This window comes from Pelodiscus sinensis, chromosome 3, assembly GCF_052426305.1.
Source record: "Pelodiscus sinensis isolate ZL-2025 chromosome 3, ASM5242630v1, whole genome shotgun sequence".
In the NCBI taxonomy this organism is placed as follows: domain Eukaryota; kingdom Metazoa; phylum Chordata; order Testudines; family Trionychidae; genus Pelodiscus; species Pelodiscus sinensis.
In genome coordinates this window covers 158,719,122-158,740,677 of record NC_143054.1, presented here as the reverse complement: position 1 = coordinate 158,740,677, position 21,556 = coordinate 158,719,122, and the positions used below count along the sequence as shown (strand labels likewise).

The window sequence follows — 21,556 nt, the reverse complement described above, 5'->3', positions numbered from 1 at the left end:
ACAGAGAAGTAATTTTCCAGATTGTATAGTCAGTGTCTTTCTCTGCACATGTACTTTATGATCTGCTAGGAGCATGAAGAAGTGTATGAGCCTTAGAACTGGTTGGCACATGCCTAACTGGAAAAGCAAACTCTATTAAAATATTTTGATTTCCCTCAAAAGGCTGATGAGTTCCATGTACTGTTGGGAAAACTCTTGAGCATAATACTGTTGTGATGATATGAGGCCTGTTTGATCTCTACTTGTGAACAAAAAGTGTCAGAATGTGTTTTCTGGGGGTTGTATCTTGGGAACAACTTGATCAAATGGCCCCAATATTGGATCACTCTCAGAACTCTGTGCCTCATGGGAATCCTAACCATATGCATTTTAAGAGCACTTAAAGTAAAGCTTTAAACAGCTTTTAATACACTGAAAGATAAAGTTTTAGGTGGCTCAGTCTGAGCTCCAAATCTTGGTGGATATTTTTTACCTCAATATTTGTGTGCCTCAGTATCCCTTTTGTAAAGGTAGGATGACACCACCCACTTTCAAGATGTTGTGCAAATGAATTATTTAATATTTATGAAGCAATTGCATACCACAATTATAAGCACCCAAAAAAGACTATGAAGAAAGATAAGGTTACTCACTGTGTGAAATAACTTAAGTTCTTTGAGATGTGAGTGCTCCACTCTAGGGCTGTGTCTACACTGGGCCACTTATTCCGGAAAAGCTTTTCAGGAATAAGCTGCGAGCTGTCTACACTGGCCCCTTGAATTTCCAGAAAAGCAGTGACGATTTACTGTAAGAAATCAGCTGCTTTTCCAGAAAAACTATGCTGCTCCCGTTCGGGCAAAAGTCGTTTTTCCGGAAAACTGTTCCGGAAAAGGGCCAGTGTAGACAGCACAGTAGTGTTTTCCGGAAAAAAGCCCCGATCGCTAAAATGACGATCGGGACTTTTTTCCGGAAAAGCGCGTCTACATTGACCACGGACGCTTTTCCGGAAAAAGGGCTTTTCAGGAAAAGCATCCTGCCAATGTAGACGCTCTTTTTCCGGAAATACTTACAACGGAAAACTGTTCCGTTTTAAGCATTTCCGGAAAAAGGTGCCAGTGTAGATGTAGCCTAGGTGTTGGAGATCTTCAGTAGCAGTGCTTGATTGGGATGTACACGTGCAGTTGGCATCTTGCCACCGTGTTGGAGTCTGTTTGGCACTTGCACATCCCAACCTCTTCAGTTCCTTCTCTATCATAGAGCCATTTAAGTAGAACGCCAAAATAGAGGGGAGAAGGGTGGTAGTGGAGCACCGATGGGGGCACATATCTCAAAGAACTTTATTTACTGAACAAGGTGAGTAGCCTTCTCTTCAAGTGATGTCCCTATGGGTGTGCCACTCAGGTGACTATAAAACAGTTCCCCTATAATTGAAGGGACTTTGGACTTGAGTAACTGGTAGCAGCAGACAGCAGTCTGGCCTTGTAAGGTGTCAGTTCTGGTGTCTCAGATGATGGTGTATGGTGCAACGCCCATCTAGAAGCTTTACATATATCAGTAATAGGTACCTCATGGAGAAATGCTGTGGATATAGACACAGCTCGAGTGGAGTGAGTTCAGATGCCCCTTAGGGGCTTCAAAATTCTGGCTTTGATAATATGACCTAATACAATCTGATAGGCACTTGCATAGTTGTTGCTTAGAAACAGCTGCACCTTTGGATTGGTCAGCAGTGGACAGGAAAGAATTTGAGGAATGGTTTAGTTCAGTCCAAGAAGAAGGTAATTGCCTGTCTGATGTCAAGGGTGTATAGTGTTGCTTCCTCTGGGGTTTTGTGGGGTTTGGGGTAAAATGTAGGTAGACTAATTGAGGTGGAAAGCTTCCACCTTTGGAAGAAATTTAGCATGGGCTCGCATAGCGACCTCATCTTTGAAGAATATAGTGTAGTGAGGGTTGGCCATTAATATACTGGCTTTTCCTACAGTTCTCGCTGATGTGATAGCCACAAGGAATGCTGCTTTCATGGACATGTGTAGGAGGGAATAGGTGACTAGAGGTTCCAGGGCGATTTTCATAAAGGACCTAAAGGCTATGTTCAAATCTCATGTGGGTGGGGGCGGGGTTGTACTTCTCAATAGAGGTTTTGGAGTCTGGTAAGAAGGGTTTTATGGTGGGGTGTGTGAAAATGGGGAAGTTGTCCAATTTATCATGAAAGGCTGTGAGATGAACTCTGATGGAACTGACAGGCTATCATTCTTTAGGTCTAAAATATAGTGTAGGATATTGGGGAGGGATGCATTGCGAGGTTTGGGGTACCATGAGCACCACATGGAGAATTGTTTCCACTTATATAGTTAAGAATTGCAACTGGAGTCTTGTCTGCTGTGTAATAATACATATCTGACTTTCTCTGAACAGGTCAGCTTGTGTACCTGGAACAACCACGCTTTCAGATGGAGCTTCTCCAGTTGTGAAAGAAAGATGTGACCATTGCCCCGGGAGGAGAGGAGGTTCAGTCTCATCAGAAGATGTACTGAAGGGTGGATCAATGTGCATAGCAGGTAAAGATACCACATCTACCTGTGCTATATTGAAGCAATGAGTATGACCCTGGTGTTGTCATTTCTGAGTTTGCAGATTACTCTGTGTATAAGTGGAATCAGTGGCTAGGTGTACATGAGTGTCTTGATCCTAGAGATGCAGTCCTAGTTCCCATCCTAGAACAAAATAGGTGGCATTTACAATTCTTTGGTGTTGCAAATAAGTCTACAGATGGGTAAACCCACAGAGAGTACAGGTGCTATGCCACTGTAGGGTTGAAATCCCTTTCATATTCTTGTGAAAAGTGTCTGCTGAATATGTTGGCAGTTGTATTCTGGTATCGGGGGAGTAGGAAGTCTAGATGTCTGTGTGAGGTTGGATGCACCAGTTCCATAGTTTCATGGCCTCTATGCACAGGGAGTGTGAGCAAGCTCCCCCTTGTTTGTTGATGTAGAACATACATGCTGTACTGTCTGACAAGACTCAAATTGGTTTGTGTCTTATCAGTGGAAGAAAGTGAGGACATGCATACCTGACTGCCAATGTTCCCTCTACTCTTTTCCACCCATGTGCATTGAGGCATGTATGAATGTGCACCATTAGTAGAAACAAAAGACCTCATTATTGGCATACTGTTAAACAGCTGGATAGTATTTGACTCTCTTCTGAGTGGCCATACAAGCACACAACTTATAGGGAACACTGCTGACTGCCCTGAGTTTTAGGAAGTTCATGTGTAAATGGGCCACTGTTGGGAATCACATGCCGTGTGTCATGTAGCAGTCTAAGTATGATCCCCAACCTATGAGGAAGTCTCTGTAATGAGTATTATCACTGGAGGGTTTTGGTAAAAGGGAACACCTAGGCATATATTCTCCCTTTTTGTCCACCAGAGCAAAACATTCACAGGTGGAGTTATCATATGGAGGCTGTGCTTGGCAGGTTTGTATATTGAGGTGAGAGAGCCCTGGAGATGCCTCATGTACAGTCTGGGGTAGCATATCACTTAGTGGTGATTGCCACATGGCCTAAAAGTTGTAGGCACATTCTAGCTTCTGTCGTATGGTGGACAGACATTGTTGATATGAGGCATGTGATGGTGAAGAATCTGGCATTTGGGAGGGAGGCTCTGGTAAGGGTTGAGTGTAGGTAAGCCCCAATGATTTCTATGTGTTGAATCCAAATGAGAGTGAACTTTTGAATGTTTATTTGAAGTCCTAGGCTATGAAAGAGTGTGATGGCAGTTTGAGTGGCCAATTAGATCTCTTCATAAGTTTGGCTTTTGATAATGCAGTCTTCAAGGTATGGAAAGAATATGATCCCTTGTTTGCAGAGATGGGCCACAACCACTGCAAGAGTCTTGAAAAACACATTCAGTGCTGTAGAGGGACCAGACAGGAGCTCTCTGTATTGGAAGTGATTGTGCCCCACTCCAAATCAGAGGAATCATCTTTGTGCCGGACATATTGAGATACGGAAGTATGCATCTTGGAGGTCGAGGGCTAAGAACCAGTCCCCTTGTTCTAGTACAGATAATGTTGAGCCCAATGTGACCATCCTGAATCTTTGGGAATGTGTGAATTTGTCAAGTTGTTGCAAATTTAGTATGGGTTGCAATTCTCCATTTTTCCTTTAGGTCAGGAAATAGGGGTGAAACAAGTTCCACTACACCTAGCCGTAGAAGGTGAGTTACCTCTGATCAAAGCAGGTACTTGTGAGAGGGGTCCCTGAACATGGATGGGGGAGAAGGGAAGGGAGTATATGTAGTGAGTCAGCTTGGCCTTCTGCTGACCTGGAAAGGAACCCCTCCCAAAGCCCCATGGTGGGCAATGCCAGAGCAACCTGGCCCCACCCACAGGAAGCAGAAAGGCAGGACAGGAAGTATAAAAGGAGGAGCTCCAAGCTCAGTTGTGTGGCAGGTTCCCCCTGGGATAAAAAACCCTGCGCTTGTCGGCTCTCTGCCAACAAGGAGACCTGACCCCCTCTCAGCCTGCAGACAGGCAGGCCCGAGCTTTAAACTGTGTGACTGTTTTGTGTTGCTCGACCCTGACCAAGGGCTGGGCTTGATAAATTATTGGCTCCATCTGCTGAGTGCCCAGAGCCCTTAACTGTGTAGACTGCAACTATTTGGTTGCGGCCCTGCCCTGACCAAGGGCATGGCCCTCAAACTGCTGCTTAGCCTGCAGCCAGGCCAGTGCCTCCCTGAACTGCGGTATTGTTTGCTGGCCTTCCCTGAATAAGGGCTCAGACCTATGGCCTGAGCGTACCTAAACTTTGTACCTGTGGTTGTTGCCCTGCCCTGACCCGGGGCTTGATTGTATAAACTATTGCTCAAGCAGGCAGCCAGACCTGAGCTCTTGAACTGCTCATAGTTGCTCTGCCCTGTCCAGGGGTGTGGTGGTATAACTGTGGCTCAGCCTGCAGTCAGGCCTGAGCCCCTGAACTGTTTGTCACCTCTCCCTGAGCTAGGGCCCAGACATTAAAACTGCTCCTAAGCTAGACTGTAGGCCAGCTGCCCTGCCTTAACAGCTGGTGGGCTAGCCTGGGAGCAGGGCTTCCTTCGCCCTTTTAACTGGTCAACCCATGAGGTAGTGAGGCAGCTTGGCCTCCCTCCATCCAGAAACCAGTATGAGGGCATGAAGTAAAGAGGATGGAATGGCCACACTGCCCTATTTTCAGGGCCCAGCAGTCTAGCATGATATGTTGCTGAGCATGGAGGAATTCCTGGAAGCGGTGGCCAAGAGGGCACATAAGCACTGTTATTAAGGAGTGGTCACCCAGACCCTCAACCAAGCTTTCAAAATTGTGGTTTGGTTCCTGCTGATTGATACTGGTTGTTTTGTGAGCATCTACTCAGTCTGTTGCAGTTCCTCACAGCATCATAAAGCCTAGGCTACTGGCAGTTGTATTATGGGTGAGACTATTAGTGGGGGCAGTATGGCTTCCTCTTGGAAGAGGGAAGGTATATTCCCAGTGTATGCAGACTGGCCCTGGAGTCTTTTATAGTGTAAAGAACTTCACTGGTCTTGTTAGAACTTTTCTTTATCAAAGGGTAGGTCCTTCACTTTGACCTGTAGTTCTATAGGAAATTCTGAAGAAGAAAGTCACAAGGCTCCATGCATTACTACAGCAATGACCATGGTGTGGGCCACCGTGTCAGTCATATCCAGTGATGCCTGCAGAGCTGTTGTGGATAATAGCCAGCCTCTTACAAGGACCAATTTGAAGTCTGTCCACCTGTCCTCAAAATTGGACAAGCAAAGTCAAAGAATTTGGTGTAATTATCAAAATCATAAGTGACAAGAAGAGCAGCATAGCTGTAGATTCTAAGTTCTAGAGTAATGTAATATAGACATGACTCAAGACATTTAGAATCCTTGTCCGGTGGCATGGATTGGTGTTGGGGGGGAGGGGAGTTTGTCCCGTGCTTTGCAGCTTTGACCACCAAGGAGATCAGTTGAGGCTGAGAAAACAAAAGGTCTGTTAGCTGGAAGATAGTATTTATGATCCAGTCTCTTATATGTTGGTAGCACAGAGGCAGACATCTGCCATATAGTGTCGGCCAGATCTAGTATAACCTCGTGTATGGAGGAAATGACCTTTGATAATGCTGAAGGTCGAAGAATCTTCTGGAGTTTATGCTGAGTCTCCTGCATGTCATCTAAAGGAATGTCTTGGCTGATTGCTACCCTTTTGATTAGCTCCTGAAACTGCTTGAAGTAAACTGCCATCTCTGGTGGGGATGGCATGACAGCTTCATCATGGAAGGAAGAGGAGTTATGTTCAGGTGACTGTCTGGTGCAAGGTCCTCCTCTGTTTCCTTGCATGGATTCTCTGGTGTCCTGGAAGTGAAAGTTTTAGGAGATACTGGAAGAGACAGAATCTGTGTCTTAAGGAGAGATGAGGTATGGGAGCAATGGGGTCAAGAATTGTTGCGGTGCTGAGGGATGCAGCACCATGGCTTTATGGGTAGATGATGTGAGTCTGGATAACTGGTATTTAGTAGTGGCACGTGCCAATGAGCCCATCACGGTGCTGGTGTAGTCATTGGTCTGACACCAGTGTTGTTGCCGCTGCTGACTCTGGAGCAGTTGTTAGTGCCATTGGTGCTGAGGAAGAGACCTGTGCACATGTAGGTCTCAACTCCTTATGTTTATAACCTGAGCACTTGGTGCCTGATATGCTACAGTGTTCATGAGGATGTCAGCACTGCTGATAAAGTCCTCATTGGGGACCATTTCTTTTTATTCAGATCCTTGTGAGGAGAGGTTGAGGCTTTCTTCCTCTTCTCATTGGAGAGTGGAGCCATGCTCTTGGTCAGTTCTAACCTCAATGGAGAGTATCTGGAGAGGGTTTAGGTATGGTCATCTGACAGCCAAGTTGGAGAAATTTCTCCATAAGTATCATCTTTAAGAGCAAATCCTGGCCATGACAAGTGGGCAAATTTGGGAGGAAGGTACATCTGACTAAGACATTTGACACAAAGGGAATGTCTGTCTGAACGTGGCATGCAGTCCTTGCAAGTGTCACATTTTTTAAAACCAGGGGATCCTGACATATTGTGAGACCATCCTGCAGGGTCGCTCCCAAAGGAGTGAAATGGGAGATTTTTTTAAAAACTAACAAACTAGAATGAACTTTTCTAAAGGAAGGGTAAAGAACCTGGAAGTTTTCATCTACATTATGTTATTTTTTTGTCTTAACAGGGAAGGGGTGCAGCACTGCTCCAAATTCTGTCTTTGCCAGAGGACGGTTGAGAAGGAACTTAGGGGGTCGCGATGCACACATGTCAAACAGACTCCTAATGCCAATATGAGACACCAACTGTGCAAGAATGTCCTGACCAGCCTCTGCTATAGAAGATCTCTGATCAGCAGCCCAATAATGGAACATCTACAGGGATATCACTTGAAGAACCTATAATTCTGATATCAGAGCAGAATTTGATTAGTGTACAGCAAATAGCACATTCAACAACAAAGAGAAATCCAAATACTGAATAACTGCTTATTAAGTAAGCATTCTCCATGCTCTTACTGAATGAAGCATAGTCCTGAGGAAAAATAGTATGTGATTATATAAATGAAGATAGTATCATAATAGATATGCACATAGTGGAGTTGAATTAAGACTGAAGAGGCAAGCTGAATTCTGGAATTTTCTGGCTTACTTTGCTACCTTAATGTTCTTAAAATGTATTTAGCGGCTGTAATTAAATCTATAGTACAATCTAATACAATATTAGATAGAAAAATGTCATAGATAAGGACAGTTACCTAAAGTTGTGGTTGTATTCAATTTCAGCATCTCCAATCCTGATGAAGTCTTTACCTTGTCTATTGTAGAGTTCCCTTTTTAAGATTGACTTTAAATTTGAATCCACAGTTTCAGCAAGATCCTATGAATATATTGTCTACATTTCAATCATGATGGTTTATTAATAAACTTGAACAATACACTTGATCTTTTAGCTTTGTAAGCTCAAAATCAAATACACACCTTGGGTTTTATCATTAATTTTAATTTCTGGAGAGAAAGTCATAGCCCTTATACCCAGCTGGGAACTCCCCTAAACAAGGACTGAGGGACAGTAGACATTGAAGAAGCCCTGTCAGTCAGACTCCGTTGGACTCAGGCTGTGTAGGAATGGAAGTATGGGGATAGGAAGGACACGGAACTAGTGCAGATGCACAGGTCCTCATCCCAGGTGGCTTTGTCCTTATGATTCTGTAGGAATCCATGCAGCTGAGAATTTCTTGTATGTATGTGGTTTTATTGAGAAAGTATCAGTGCTTATGGACTGTTCTCTATACTAGTTTTAATGCAGTGTAACATCATTGACATCACTGGAACTACTACTAATTTACATAAGTGTGAGGGAGGAGAATCAGGTTTCTAGAGTTTTAGACAGATATTTAATACGGAATGTAAATAAAACTACTAAGTAGTTCCTTCTCTTCCATCATTCTCCTACTTTTATATCTTTGAAAAGAGTAGTTAACATTCAAATTCACTCTATTCTTCTTACATTCATAGCTTTCTAATGGGATTTCCCCCCCTTGTTCTTAACTCAGAACTCCACAAAATTAAACCAAATTACCTGTAGCAGAATGGAGTCTCCAATTCGCATGGCATTTTCTAAAGTTCTTAAGTAACTGGAATCAGAAGCATGAATTTGTCGTAGCCCATTACCTTCCATTTGACAAACCCATTTAAAAGCCTGTTTCTGTGGATCAATTAGTAAAGGCCATCGTTGTCCATTCTTAACAAGGATAGCATTCTCAATGGAGTACTGGTCGAGAGGCAAACCTTCCTTTTGCCATTTACTGATCTAGAAAATTTTAATTTTCAATATTTCAATATTTTTACATTTTTGACTATCCCTGTTATTTGATGGATACAATGATAACAATTAACTAATGTGGCAAAGCTCTTGCTGTGTCTGGGGGTCCTGTGCTTCTGACAGATTGTGTTCAGCCTCAGCAGCTTATTGTGACCTTCCACACAGCCTCTTCTTTTTTTAGAGGCAAGGATCACAGCCTACTGAGCCATATTCATAACAGGCTAGCCCATAGTATGGACTGAAACCCCTTTATAATCCTGGTCTCCGTATCCAGGGACAGACTCTGTAGTGGTGTGGGAAGGGTTGGGGAAAACCTGGGCCTGCCGACTAGTCTGGGTTCCAGCTCAGAGACCCTAAGGCACCAGCAACAGACAGGGTTTGTTCTGCTCCCAGGCTGGCAACTACTTCCCTGGGCCACTTCCCCAAACAATCCCTCCTAGTACCTTTCTTCTGGTACTTGAGCAGTCTATCCTGCTCCTCCACAACACTCTGCCTTACTTGTAGTTCCCAGTTCTCACTCAGACACTCTTCACTCTCAGGGTATGTCTACACTACCCCGCTAGTTCGAACTAGCGGGGTAATGTAGGCGTACCGCACTTGCAAATGAAGCCCGGGATTTGAATTTCCCGGGCTTCATTTGCATAAGCGGGGAGCCGCCATTTTTAAAACCCCGCTGGTTCGAACCCCGTGCAGCGCGGCTACACGGGGCTCGAACTAGGTAGTTCAAACTAGGATTCCTATTCCGAACTACCGGTACACCTCGTACCGCTTATGCAAATGAAGCCCGGGAAATTCAAATCCTGGGCTTCATTTGCAAGTGCGGTATGCCTACATTACCCTCCTAGTTCAAACTAGGAGGGTAGTGTAGACATACCCTCAGATATTTGACTCCTTTCCTCTTCCTCATGTGCCTCTGAACTAACAGAAGCAGAGCCCTTTTAAACCAGTCTCAACTGGTTCTTGATTGGTCCAGCGTGTTCTGATTAGCCTGACTCGCTTGGCTCAGGAAGGCTCCTAACTGGCTCCAAGTATTCTAACTGGCCTGATTGTCCAGACTGATTCTGGAAAGTTCCTGTTGGTTGTATGTCAGCCCCTGCCCATTTTCCCAGGAAACAGAGATCTACTTAATCTAGGGCTAACATACCTCCCTTCGAGTACTCTCCTGTAGCCTGATCCTGTCACACTACATATAAAGATATAAACAATGTGATACAACAAAATATTTAATCTAGATTGTAAATAATCTGAGTAAAATATGTGGGGAAAAAAGGGACATGCTGTTAAAGCCTTCAACATTAAGCCACCCCCACGAATGCCTCTCACTATCTGCTTATACTATTACCTCATTTTTTTCTGTCATAGCTGTTATTAGGGAGTAATTTGGAGACACAGGAATGATGTTCTTATTACACAATCTCAAGCATTCATTTACTAGCTGCTGTCGATATCCTGCTGATAATACTCCACTGTAGATGATGCATGCTGCTGAAACAAGGGCATCACCCATAATACATTGCAGCTTTTCATCCAGGTTTTTAATGGATTCTTTCCATCGATCCTAACACATTCAAATGAAATATTATAATTTATGGTAAAAATGTAACTAGCTTTAACTATATGTAAATATGCATTTTTAATAATGTAGTCTCAAAGTTTATTGTTTACAATTATGTGAGAGGGAGGGAACTAAGGTGCAGTTGTTGAAATGTGGGAAGATTGTTTTATCAAGCAAGAATAATCCTCAGAAAGGCAATAGGTAAAATGAAGAAAAAAATGCTCACTTACCTTCTCATAATTGTTGTTCTTCGAGAAGTGTTCTTCATGTCCATTCCAACCAGGCACATGAACATATGCGTGCACGGCAGCTGGAAGGTTTTCCCCCTACTAATATCTGTTGGGTCAGTCCAGATGCCTCCTGGAGTGGCACCCTTATGGCACTCAATATAGGGCCCCGCTGACCTGCCACCCACTCTTTTTCTTCTTGCTAGCTACTCCAATAGAGGGGTAGGAGGGTGGGTAATGGAATGGACATGAGCAATGCAGAGCAATGCATCTTCAAGAACAACAGTTACAAGAAGATAAATAACCAGTTTTTCTTCTTTTCTTTCATGTTAACTCCAACCTGGTGACTCCCAAGTCAAAGTTTTGGATGCTGGGTCAGAATTCACATGACCACTGATTGGAGTAAAGCTCTACCAAAGGCTGCATTACCTGTGGCCGGCTGGGTGATAGCATAATGTGATGTAAAGGTGCATAATGAGGACCATGTAGCCACTTTGTATCTTTCCTGAATGAGAAACTCACCATTTCCACTGTGGTGGAATGTGCAGTGAGCAGATAAGCAGGCATCTCTGCCAGGGTATAGCTCTCACAGATGCAGGATGTGATCCATATCAAAATCCACTGGAAAGAGATCAGGAGTCCCTTCATTCTGTCTACCTTTATGACAAAAACAGTTGGGTATACTTCTGGAATTATTTTGTTCTTTCAATGTAAAAGGTGAGTGCTCAGTGAACATCTGAGTGAAGCTTCTGCTCCCCGCCACTTGTGTGTAATTTAGGACAGAACACTGCGGGGAAAATGATCTGGTTGATATGAAATTGGGAATCAATCATCAGGAGGAAAAGCAGGAGGAGGCCTGAGCTTAACCGTGTCCTTATAGAACATGGTGCACGGAAGCTCTGATGTTAGGTCCTTGAGTTCAATTACTTCCTGGCTGATGTTATCACTACAAACATCTCCTTGTATGAAAGGTAAAGCAGAGAGCAAACTGCCAGCAATTCAAAGGGTGGCCTCCTTAATTTGCAAAGGACCAGATTAAGCCCCCAGGTTGGAACCAATTGCCAGACACATGGATAAAGTTGGTTAAGTCTCTTTAGGAAATAGATGACCATAAGGGTGGAAAAGAATGATTGTCCCTCTGCACCTGGATGGAAGGCAGAGATGGTTGTGAAATGAACCCTTATTGATGAAACAGACAGTCCTTGCTGCTTGAGACAGAGAAATTCATCTAATATAACTGGAATAGAGGTGAGTGTTAGGGATGGACAGTACTGTGCTGATCAGAATGGAATTCTCTTCCACTTGGTGACGTGAGCAGCCTTGGTGGAAGGTTTCCTGCTGCCAAGGACTGCTCTAACATCTGAATAGGAGAGCTCCATCAGGTTCAACCATGGAGCTTCCACAGCATGAGGTGCAAAGGCTGGAAACACTGTGATCCTGAGTTATTAAGTCTAGGAGGAGCTGTAAGATGACAGACTTCCAGGGATATGTCAAGGAGAGATGAGTACTAGTGTTGGTGGGCCCAGTCTGGGACTATCAATATCACTGAAGCTCATGCCTGATGTATCTTGAGGAAAACTTTGTGAACAAGAGGGATAGGCAGAAAGGTGTATAGGAGATGGCCTCTATATGGAAGGAGGAACATGTCCATGATGAAGCCCTGGCTGTGATTAAGGAGCAAAACTATTGATACCTCCAGTTGCACCTCATGGCAAAGAGGTCAACTTGGGGAATACACCAAAATTGAAAAAAGAAGTTTGTGATATTTGGGTGTAAGGAAACACTTGTGATGTGGAACAACTTGCTGAGGTAGTCCAATAATTCATTCTGTATTTCCAGAAAATATGATAAAACTAGGCATATCAAGAGATTTACACTGAAGTCCCATAGCTTGAGGGTTTCCTGGCACAGGGGAGAGGCATATACAACCCTGTTTGTTGATATAAAACATAGTTGTTGTGTTGTCCTTCAACACTGATTCACAGCTCCTCGACAGGTGGGCCCAAAAAGCCAGGCATTCCGCTCTCAGCTCTCTGACATTGTTGTGCAGAGTGGTGTCTGCCTGAGATCAGAGTCCCTGTGTTCTGAGGTCTCTCAAATGTGCCCCTCACCCTGCCCAAGTCTAAGGCTTCTTTCACAAGAAGCCTTTATTTATTTACTTGTTTCCATAGCATAAGAACTAGAGGTCACCAAATGAAATTAATAGATAGTAGGTTTAAAACAAACAAAAGTAATTTTTTCTTCATACAGCGGTTTCTTCACACCCAGTGCTCAACTCCCTACTGTGATGGCTCGACCCACAAGTAATGTGTGCAGGGGTCTTCTTACCAATCTTCAGCCATCCCTTTCTCTTAAGAACATAAGAACAGTCAGACTGGATAACACCAAATGTCCATCTAGCTCAGTATCCTGTCTTCCAACAGTAGCCAATGCCAGATGCCTCAGACGCAGTGAACAGAACAGGTAATCATCAAGTGATCCCACTCTTGTCATCCACTTCCAGCCTCTGACAAACAGAGGTTAGTCACACCATTCTTACCCATCCTGGATAATAAGTATTGATGAACCTAACCTCCATGAATGTATCTAGTTCTTTTTTAACCCTGTTAAAGAACACTAGTACTCGTCTTCACAACATCCTCTGGCAAGGAATTCCACAGGTTAACTGTGCTGTATGAAGAAAGGTGTCTCTTCACAGTTATCACTGGAGGCAGTGAGTGCAGGGAAGCCACTACTCCAGAGCCACTACTGAGTGGCCAGCTGGGGATGGGGCTCACCATCTTGCCTGTCAGTGGCCTCAAACCTCTCTCCGCCAGCCCATGAGCCAGATGGGGGGGGGGCAAAGTCTCCCAAGCCCACCACTGCACCTCTCTCCCCCTCTCCCCTTTGGGAGCACCACTAGGGCTGGGCAGTGCAGCCCTGTCCACCCTCCACAGGACCCACCAGTGGCCCACCTCTCCAGTCCTGGGTCAGCCCTGGCAGTACTGCCGGGAGGCCTGTGCAGTATCCCCCATCCAACTGGGCCCAGGCAATGCTGGATAAGTCTTCTAGTTTGGTAAATATTCAAGGGGCTGATAATAGACTGAACAGGAGGACCATGAACTGGTAGTGAATGTTGCTGACCACAAACCTCATGTATTTCTTATGGGGCAGAGTTATTGCTATACAAAAGTATGCGTACTTCAAATTGAGGGTGGCATACTTGTTCCCTACATCCAAAGAAGAGATAATGAAGCCCAACTATAATGCACATGAAAAAATATAACCCTAACTATAGATACAAAAATGATGGGGTCTAAAATAGCTGTTGCCACTCAAGAAAGAGATCTTGGAATCCTTGTGGATAGTTCCCTGAAAACAAATGCTAAATGTGCAGTGGCAATCTAAAAACTAAAAACCTAACAGAATATTGGGAATTACCAGGAAAGGAATAGATAAGATGACAAAATATCATATTGCATCTATATAAAGTCATTGTATGCCCACATCTTGAATATCGTATGCAGATCTGGTCATCCCATCTTAAACAAAGACATATTGATTGGAAAAGGTATTGAAAGGGCAACAGAAATGATTAGGGGGTAAGGAACAGCTTCCATATGAGGAGAGATTAACAAGACTGGGACTTTTCAGCTTGGAAAATAAATGAGTAAAGGGTGGGGAGATATGTTAGAGATCTAGAAAATCATGAGTAGTGTGGAAAAATAGAATAAGGAAATGTTAGTCATTCCTTCACTAACATAACACAAGAAGATGACCTAATTAAATGTACAGGAAGCAGATTTAAAACAAACAAAATAGGTGACAAGGGATGGATCATGATGATTGCCTCTTTTGTTTATTCCTTCTGAAGCACCTGACATTGGCCACTGTTGGAAGACAGAATACAGGACTAGAAGGACCATTGTTCTGACCCAATATGACCAATCTGATGTTCTTACATAAAGCTGAAATGTATCTGCCCCTGCTGTAAACCTCTAGATGTCACTCTCCTTCCAGAGCTGAAATACAGCCTGGAAGTCCTGATAGGGCCTCTCTCTCTCTCCACAGAGTTAGTAAAAAAGTAAGAATATATATTAAAATGTTAAGGCTAACCAGTGTCTTTTCAGTGACTTGCCACAAGATGTCAGAATATGCTAGTATTAGAGCTGAGTGGGTATTATTGAAATGTCTTTCTTTTATATAGGAATTAGCTATAGTCTCTTGTGGCTAATGGCTAAATTGTCTGCCAAAAAAGGAGAGTTTTCTAGTGCCTTAGTTGTCCCTGGATAGAGATGATGTGTCTTTGGGGTAGGGCGGTTGGGCTTGGTTCCCCCCACATTTGGACATGCGCAGTAACACTGCTGAAGCCTCTGTCCTCAGTCCATCCCCTCATGCTCTCACTCTCTTCTCCCCCATCTCACCATGGCAAGCACAGGTCATTCTCCCCCTGACCAAAATCTCATATGATACCTCTGTCTAGGAAGCCCTGGCACTCATGTTGGGTGGCAGCATAAACCATGAGAGAATCAGGAGGGAGATAGGTGTACAAATGCTCATAGCCCCTGAACAGCAGAGTAGTGCCTTTCATTGTGCTTAGCCATCAGGGACAATGAGTCTGGGGTCTTCTGCAAAGTTTTTATGTGTTAGAGGTGGTCTTTATGAGAGGGATGGCAATAGGTGGAGGCTAAGAGAGGGCGAGGATATTCACCATTGGATTTGAGTCCTCCACCTAAATGACCAAGCTCTGAGGAACCTGCCACAGCAAATGGTGGAGAACCCTGCTGTCCTCCAAGGCTGAGGCTGTATGCATGCCAGCCAGTGCCTTGTCTGGTTAGGATGAGGAACAGAACCTCATAAGGGGTGGCTGCTCCCTTCCTTTTGCACCAAGGGGTGCACCTGGATTTCTTGGGCTGATGCCAATGCAGATGGCATTGTGCCCCTCAATGTCAGGGCTGCATACACCAATGCAAGTACTGCTGCCGTTGAAAGTATTATCGGTGTTGAGGCCATCATTTGATGCTGGAATCACAGTCAGTGCTGGAACCACTGTCAGTAGTAAACATATAAAGGGCCATACTGGGTCAGACCAAAGGTCCATCTAGCCCAGTATCCTTTCTTCCCAACAGTGACCAATGCCAAATGCCCCAGAGAGAGTGAACAAAACAGGTAATCATCACATGATCCCTCTCCTGTTATCCATTTCCATCTTCTAACAAATAGAAGCTAGGGACACCATTCCTACCCATCCTAATAGCCATTAATGGACCTAATCTCTATTACTTTATCTAGTTCTTTTTTTAACCCTGTTAAAGTCCTGGTCTTCACAACATCCTCTAGCAAGGAATTCCACAGGTTGATTGTGTACTGTGTGAAGACTTCATTGGTGAAGGCTGTGCTGGTGCTGACAGCGTTGGGATGGTGGTGCTGGATGACAATGTGACTATCCTTGATCCTACCAATGCCAGTGGTGCTGAAGTGGGAACAAATGTGTCTAAGGCCACCGATACCTCCCTGAAATGTGACCCTCAGCTCCAACCTTGACTTTGATAAAAAAACCCAGGAAGTCCAAAAGGGAGATGTTATTGCACAGGCCTCAGTGCTACTTGCTGAGACAAAAGCACAGGGAAGTTCCACCTAACCGTCACTGGCAATAAGAAGGAACCAAGAGGATGGTGGGGCTCTACACTGGATGCCATGAGGGCGCCACTGCAGGGTCTGTGCAGAAAGACCCAATGTATATTCAAGGGGAAAAACCTTTTGGCTGCCGTGAGCATGCATGCATACACTGGATTGGAATTGACATGAACAAGTACTTGAAGAAGAACTGTGGATTGTCAATGAAAAATGTGTTTCAAATCTTTGCAGTTCTCTTCTGCTCAAGGCCAGATTCTAGTTATTAAATTAGACAGCCCAGTACAAAAGGCCACAACATATTGGTAAGCCAGATGGTAATGTGGGAGAGGGGAAGCATTATTGGAAAAGGGGAGTCAGCTTCCCATTCCTGAAACATGTAAATGAAATAAAACTCCTATGATACTCATGCTTGAATGCTGAGGCCAAAAAATAGACAATACAAGAAATGAAAGGCAATACCATCTCATTCTCCAAAGCTGTGCTTAATATAGATGCTCTGTGTAGACGCTGAGTTGCCACTTGCTTTCGAGTTGCTAACACTTCTTTCTGGGCTATGCTCTCTTGATAGCTTGCCTCTAAATTCTGTTCATGTTCTTCAATCTAAAAATCAATTGGCAAATTATAGATCAAGATTTTTATTTTCTATTTTGATTAAGTCTGCCATTTATCAGATTTAGTTCACCATTTCAATTACTATGTGTGCTATTGATGTAATAGGCTTGAACTTATATAATACATCTCAGAGGGAGAGTTATGTTAGTCTGTAACTTTAAAAATGACTAATCCTGTGGCACCTTAGAGACTAACAAATATATATAGTATCATGAGCTTTCGTGGGCAAAACCCATTTCATAAGATGAGCTCATCTGATGAAGTGGGTTTTGCCCACGAAAGCTCATGATACTATATATTTTTGTTAGTCTTGAAGGTGCCACAGGACTACTCATTTTTATAAAATAAGAGCTTACACAGTAGTGACTGACAGTTGTTTCACACTGCATTGCTCTAAAACTTTCTCATTGTGCACTGTCTGACAATAATACAACAATCCATGAATGTCAAATGATCATAGCAATTTTAAGGCTAAGTCACCTTTACCATCTCTGAAGTACAGGCCCAACACAAATTTCTACTGTCAATTTTCAAGAGGTCCTTTCCTACATTTTGGAGCAACATTTTCCCTAGGTACTGGAATTGTTCTGTTGGAATTATTTATTAATATTGATTATTTTCTATTGTTTTAAACTTGCAGCATTAATAAATCCTCTTCCTACTCCCACTGTAAAGATCAGTGTCCCAAATTTGAGTAGTAGTTTGTTGAAGGGAATTAAACTAATCAGGATGCATTCATCGGAAGCTTTTTCTCAGAAGAAACCACTTGTCTCTAGTCTTCTCTGAAATCTGATTAAAAGACTGATTTTGCAGTCCTAGTGCAGGTAAAGCTTCAATTTAAGTACATGAGACATCAGACAGGCGTTCTACAGTCTTCAGATAGTAGACTCAGGCCTCTACGCTATTAAAGTTTCTTACTTCTGAAGTTTTAAAAAGAACTTCTGCAAGTTTTTATAGGATCTGTCATGGCTTAATTCCCCAAACTGGCACTTAGAGGGTAGATATGGGGGCTGGCTAGCAGAATAAACTCTGTAAGAACCTGTCTCCATAACTGCCAGGCACAAACTTGTCCAGTCTCAGTTTCCCTAAGATCCAAAAAGAAAGAAAACTGATTGCTGCCACCACCAAGTGTATCTAAAAATATAAAATAAACCCTTTTCCAGGGAAGAAATCACTTGGAATCCCTTCCCTGAGTCAAAGCTCTCCCTTCTGCCCTAACCTCTGTTTTGCTTGTAGTTGGGAAAAGAAACAGAGATAATCTGCAGAGAACAATGGGGCTCTGCTTCTCCTGGGTAATGTGGTTTCACTTAGGCATGTAGATTTAATGACACAAAAATCAGTTAACCAAAACAAAAAGAAAACACTTTCATTATAAAACAAGACTACTGTTGCAAGCATACTAAATGACTGGGTGTTAAAAGTCATGAACAGAAATAAACTCAGGGAAAATCCCTGGGCTGTAATCTTTAGTTACAAAAGAGAAAAAACAATTAATCAGCTCAGACATGATTTCCAAATCCCTAAACAAGGAAAACAATAAAACCTGATGGACTATCTAAACTTTTCCCTACTTATACAATTCAATGAATTCAAGGAATCTGATCCTGGAAGACTCTGTCTCTCCTCCTCCATGGGGAAAAATGGCTGCTTGCCCCAAACAAGAGGGAAAAAATCCCCCTCTCTATTTAAAATTCCTTATCTGAATTTCATTGGCTGAATACTCAAAACCCCCTCTCTCAGGTATAGCTCCAAGTTAGAGTAACCCTTTCCTCGCTCTCCAGGTGAGTCAAACTCTCCCTTGCAGCTCCTATTCATGACAGGATCTATAAAATATGAATATTTACATGCTTCAGTATCTAAGGAAAAATATATAATAATGAGAAATGTCTCACCAGGGCCAGACTTTTTTGTTTTTCATCGAGTTTTTGATGGGCAAGTCTTAGTACTTCCTGAGCTTCTGTAACCCGGATTTTTTTTGGCTCCACCAACTAGATAAAAATATACATCACAGGCTGCACTTTAATTTGAATGAAGAAAATGTGTACAATGTGTTACATACCATCAACACTTTATGAAGTTATTCAGAAACCTGAAAAATAACCTCTCCCAATACACACCTTTTTCCTCCAGTCCTTTTGGTAAGGATTTAGTAAGTGTTGTAGTGAAGCGGAGTGGCCACCCACTGACATGGAAGAGGAGGAACCATGTTGGGCTGAGGCTGACCCCGCCCAGCCACCTGACAGGAAGCCAGGGGGCGGGGCCAGAGCTATAAAAACCCAACTGGTGAACTCAGGCAAGGCTGAACCTGCAGAGGGGCCAGAAGCTTGCACAGGAAAACTCTGCTTTTAACAGAAAACTCTTCTGTTGAAAGCATTTCTGGAGAATCATGCCAGTCTAGACACAGCCTTAGAGTTCTTTGAGGGGGTTAAACATGCAGACAAGGGAGATCCAGTAGATATAGTATACTTAGATTTTCAGAAAGCCTTTGACAAGGTCCCTCACCAAAGGCTCTTGTGTAAATTACATGGCCATGGGATAAGAGGGAAGGTCCTTTCTTGGACTGAGAACTGGTTAAAAGACAGGAAACGAAGGGTAGGAATAAATTGTAAATTTTCAGAATGGAGAGGGGTAACTAGTGGTGTCCCCCAAGGGTCAGTCCTGGGACCAATCCTTTTCAATTTATTCATAAATGATCTGGAGAAAGGGGTAAGCAGTGAGGTGGTAAAGTTTGCAGATGATACCAAACAGTTTAGGATAGTCAAGACAGAAGCAGACTTTGAGGGACTCCAAGAAGATCTCATCAAACTGAGTGATTGGGCAACAAAATGACAAATTAAATTTAATGTAGATAAGTGTAAAGTAATGCACATTGGGAAAAATAACCCCAACTATACATACAGTATGATGGGGGCTAATTTAGCTACGACAAATTGGGAAAGAGATCTTGGACTTATCGTGGACAGTTCTCTGAAAACTTCCACACAGTGTGCAGCAGCGGCCTATTTGCAAGTAGGAATAAGAGATCCTCCGGAAAAGGGCTTTATTCCGGAGGATCGCGCCAGTCTAGACACTCTTTTCCGGCTTTTCCCCAAGCCAGAAAAAAAGCAACGGCCATGTTTATTTAAATCCCGCGGGGGATATTTAAATCCCCCGCGGATTTCCCTATTCCAAAGTTAGAAATTAGCATGCCTCTTCCGGAGAAGGGGCCAGCGTAGACATAGCCACAGCGTGTAGTCAACCTGTGGAACTCCTTGCCAGAGGAGGCTGTGAAGGCTAGGACTATACTAGAGTTTAAAGAGAAGCTAGATAATTTCATGGAGGTTAGGTCCATAAAAGGCTATTAGCCAGGGGATAAAATGGTGTTCTTGGCCTCTGTTTGTCAGAGACTGGAAAGGGATGGCAGGAGACAAATCGCTTGATCATTGTCTTCGGTCCACCCTCTCTGGGGCACCTGGTGTTGGCCACTGTCCGCAGACAGGCTACTGGGCTAGATGGACCTTTGGTCTGACCCAGTATGGCCGTTCTTATGTTCTTAGGGCTCCCTGCCTGGGAGGCTGGGACTGAGGCCTGGCCAGGGCTTCCCACCTTCTTGGGGCCAGAGGCTGACTACCTGCTACCTGCCTGGGAAGCTGAGGACTGGCCTGGCCTGGCCTGTCTACCCTAGCAGACCATGAAGAGGACCACGAAGACCAGCCTGATTCCATGCCCGAGCCCTTGCCCTGGAACTGTGAGAAGCTGCTGCTGCTGCCAAGGCTAGAGGCTTGGCCCGAGACCCCGACAGAGCCTGACCTTGCAGACTGGCCTAGACACCAGACCAAGCCTGCACCTGGAGACAATGAGACCCGGAGACCTGCAAGTCGCAGAGGACTGGACCAGACCACCGGGACCCCAGTGTGACAAACCTGCACCGGACTCCCTGATCATACAGCCAGAAACTCAGGTACTGGCTGAGGGGGAGGTGAGAAGTGGCCCAGGGACTAGTGGGGGCTGTTAAAGGCCCTAAGGCTGGTGTGTTTTGGGCTGAAGTCCCCGCTGAGCCCATAGCAGCCTGCATTGTTGCTCCTAGGGCCCTGGGCTGGGGTGCAGCGGAGTGGGTGGACCTGTGCCTCCCCCCCGCCATCACCTACCAGGTGGCAGTCTCCCCCTCGCCACTGCCACAGGCAATTAGCCTGCACCCCTCCTGAACAAGGAGCCCCCAAACCTGCTGTGTTGGATTGTTTGGTGCCATACCCTGAACCAGGGCCTGACCACTCCCTAGAAACTGACTGCATGTACTTGTTTGATGACATGCCCTGAGCCAAGGACCTGGCCTCCCCTTAAACTGACTCTGTGATTGCCTGCTGCCACACCCTGAATCCGGGCCCAGCCTATCCTTGAATTAACAGGGTTTGTTTGTTGCCACGCCCTGAACCAGGGCGTGGTGTAACTGTAAAACTGACTCTGTGTTTGCCTGTTGCCACTCCCTGAACCAGGGCTATCCCCAGAAAGGGACTTTGTGGACCTTCTGCCCACCCTGAACCAGTGATGGGCCTTTATAGATAAGCAGACTTTGTTGTGTGCCACCTGCCTAAAGGAAGGACGGGCAGGGACTTGTGCCATGGGCTTGGCTTAAAGGGACAGTGTAGTGGGGCAGAGTGGCTGCCCACTGACACGGAGGAGGAGGAACCCCTCTGTGCAGCCAAGCCG

The 21,556-nt window shown here is 44.3% G+C and overlaps 1 protein-coding gene across 1 annotated transcript in view; it reads right to left on the bottom strand.

Annotated features, from left to right (window-relative positions):
- Nucleotides 1-21,556, bottom strand: part of DNAH14 (dynein axonemal heavy chain 14) — a 605,515-nt gene that overhangs the window by 81,978 nt on the left and 501,981 nt on the right. The window contains exons 65-69 of the mRNA XM_075925276.2: nucleotides 18,763-18,858; nucleotides 16,718-16,858; nucleotides 10,203-10,418; nucleotides 8,618-8,848; nucleotides 7,794-7,915 (exon numbers count right to left, since the gene is read on the bottom strand). Of these exons, the coding sequence (XP_075781391.2) occupies nucleotides 7,794-7,915; nucleotides 8,618-8,848; nucleotides 10,203-10,418; nucleotides 16,718-16,858; nucleotides 18,763-18,858 (806 nt within the window). The remainder of the gene's footprint in view (nucleotides 1-7,793; nucleotides 7,916-8,617; nucleotides 8,849-10,202; nucleotides 10,419-16,717; nucleotides 16,859-18,762; nucleotides 18,859-21,556) is intronic.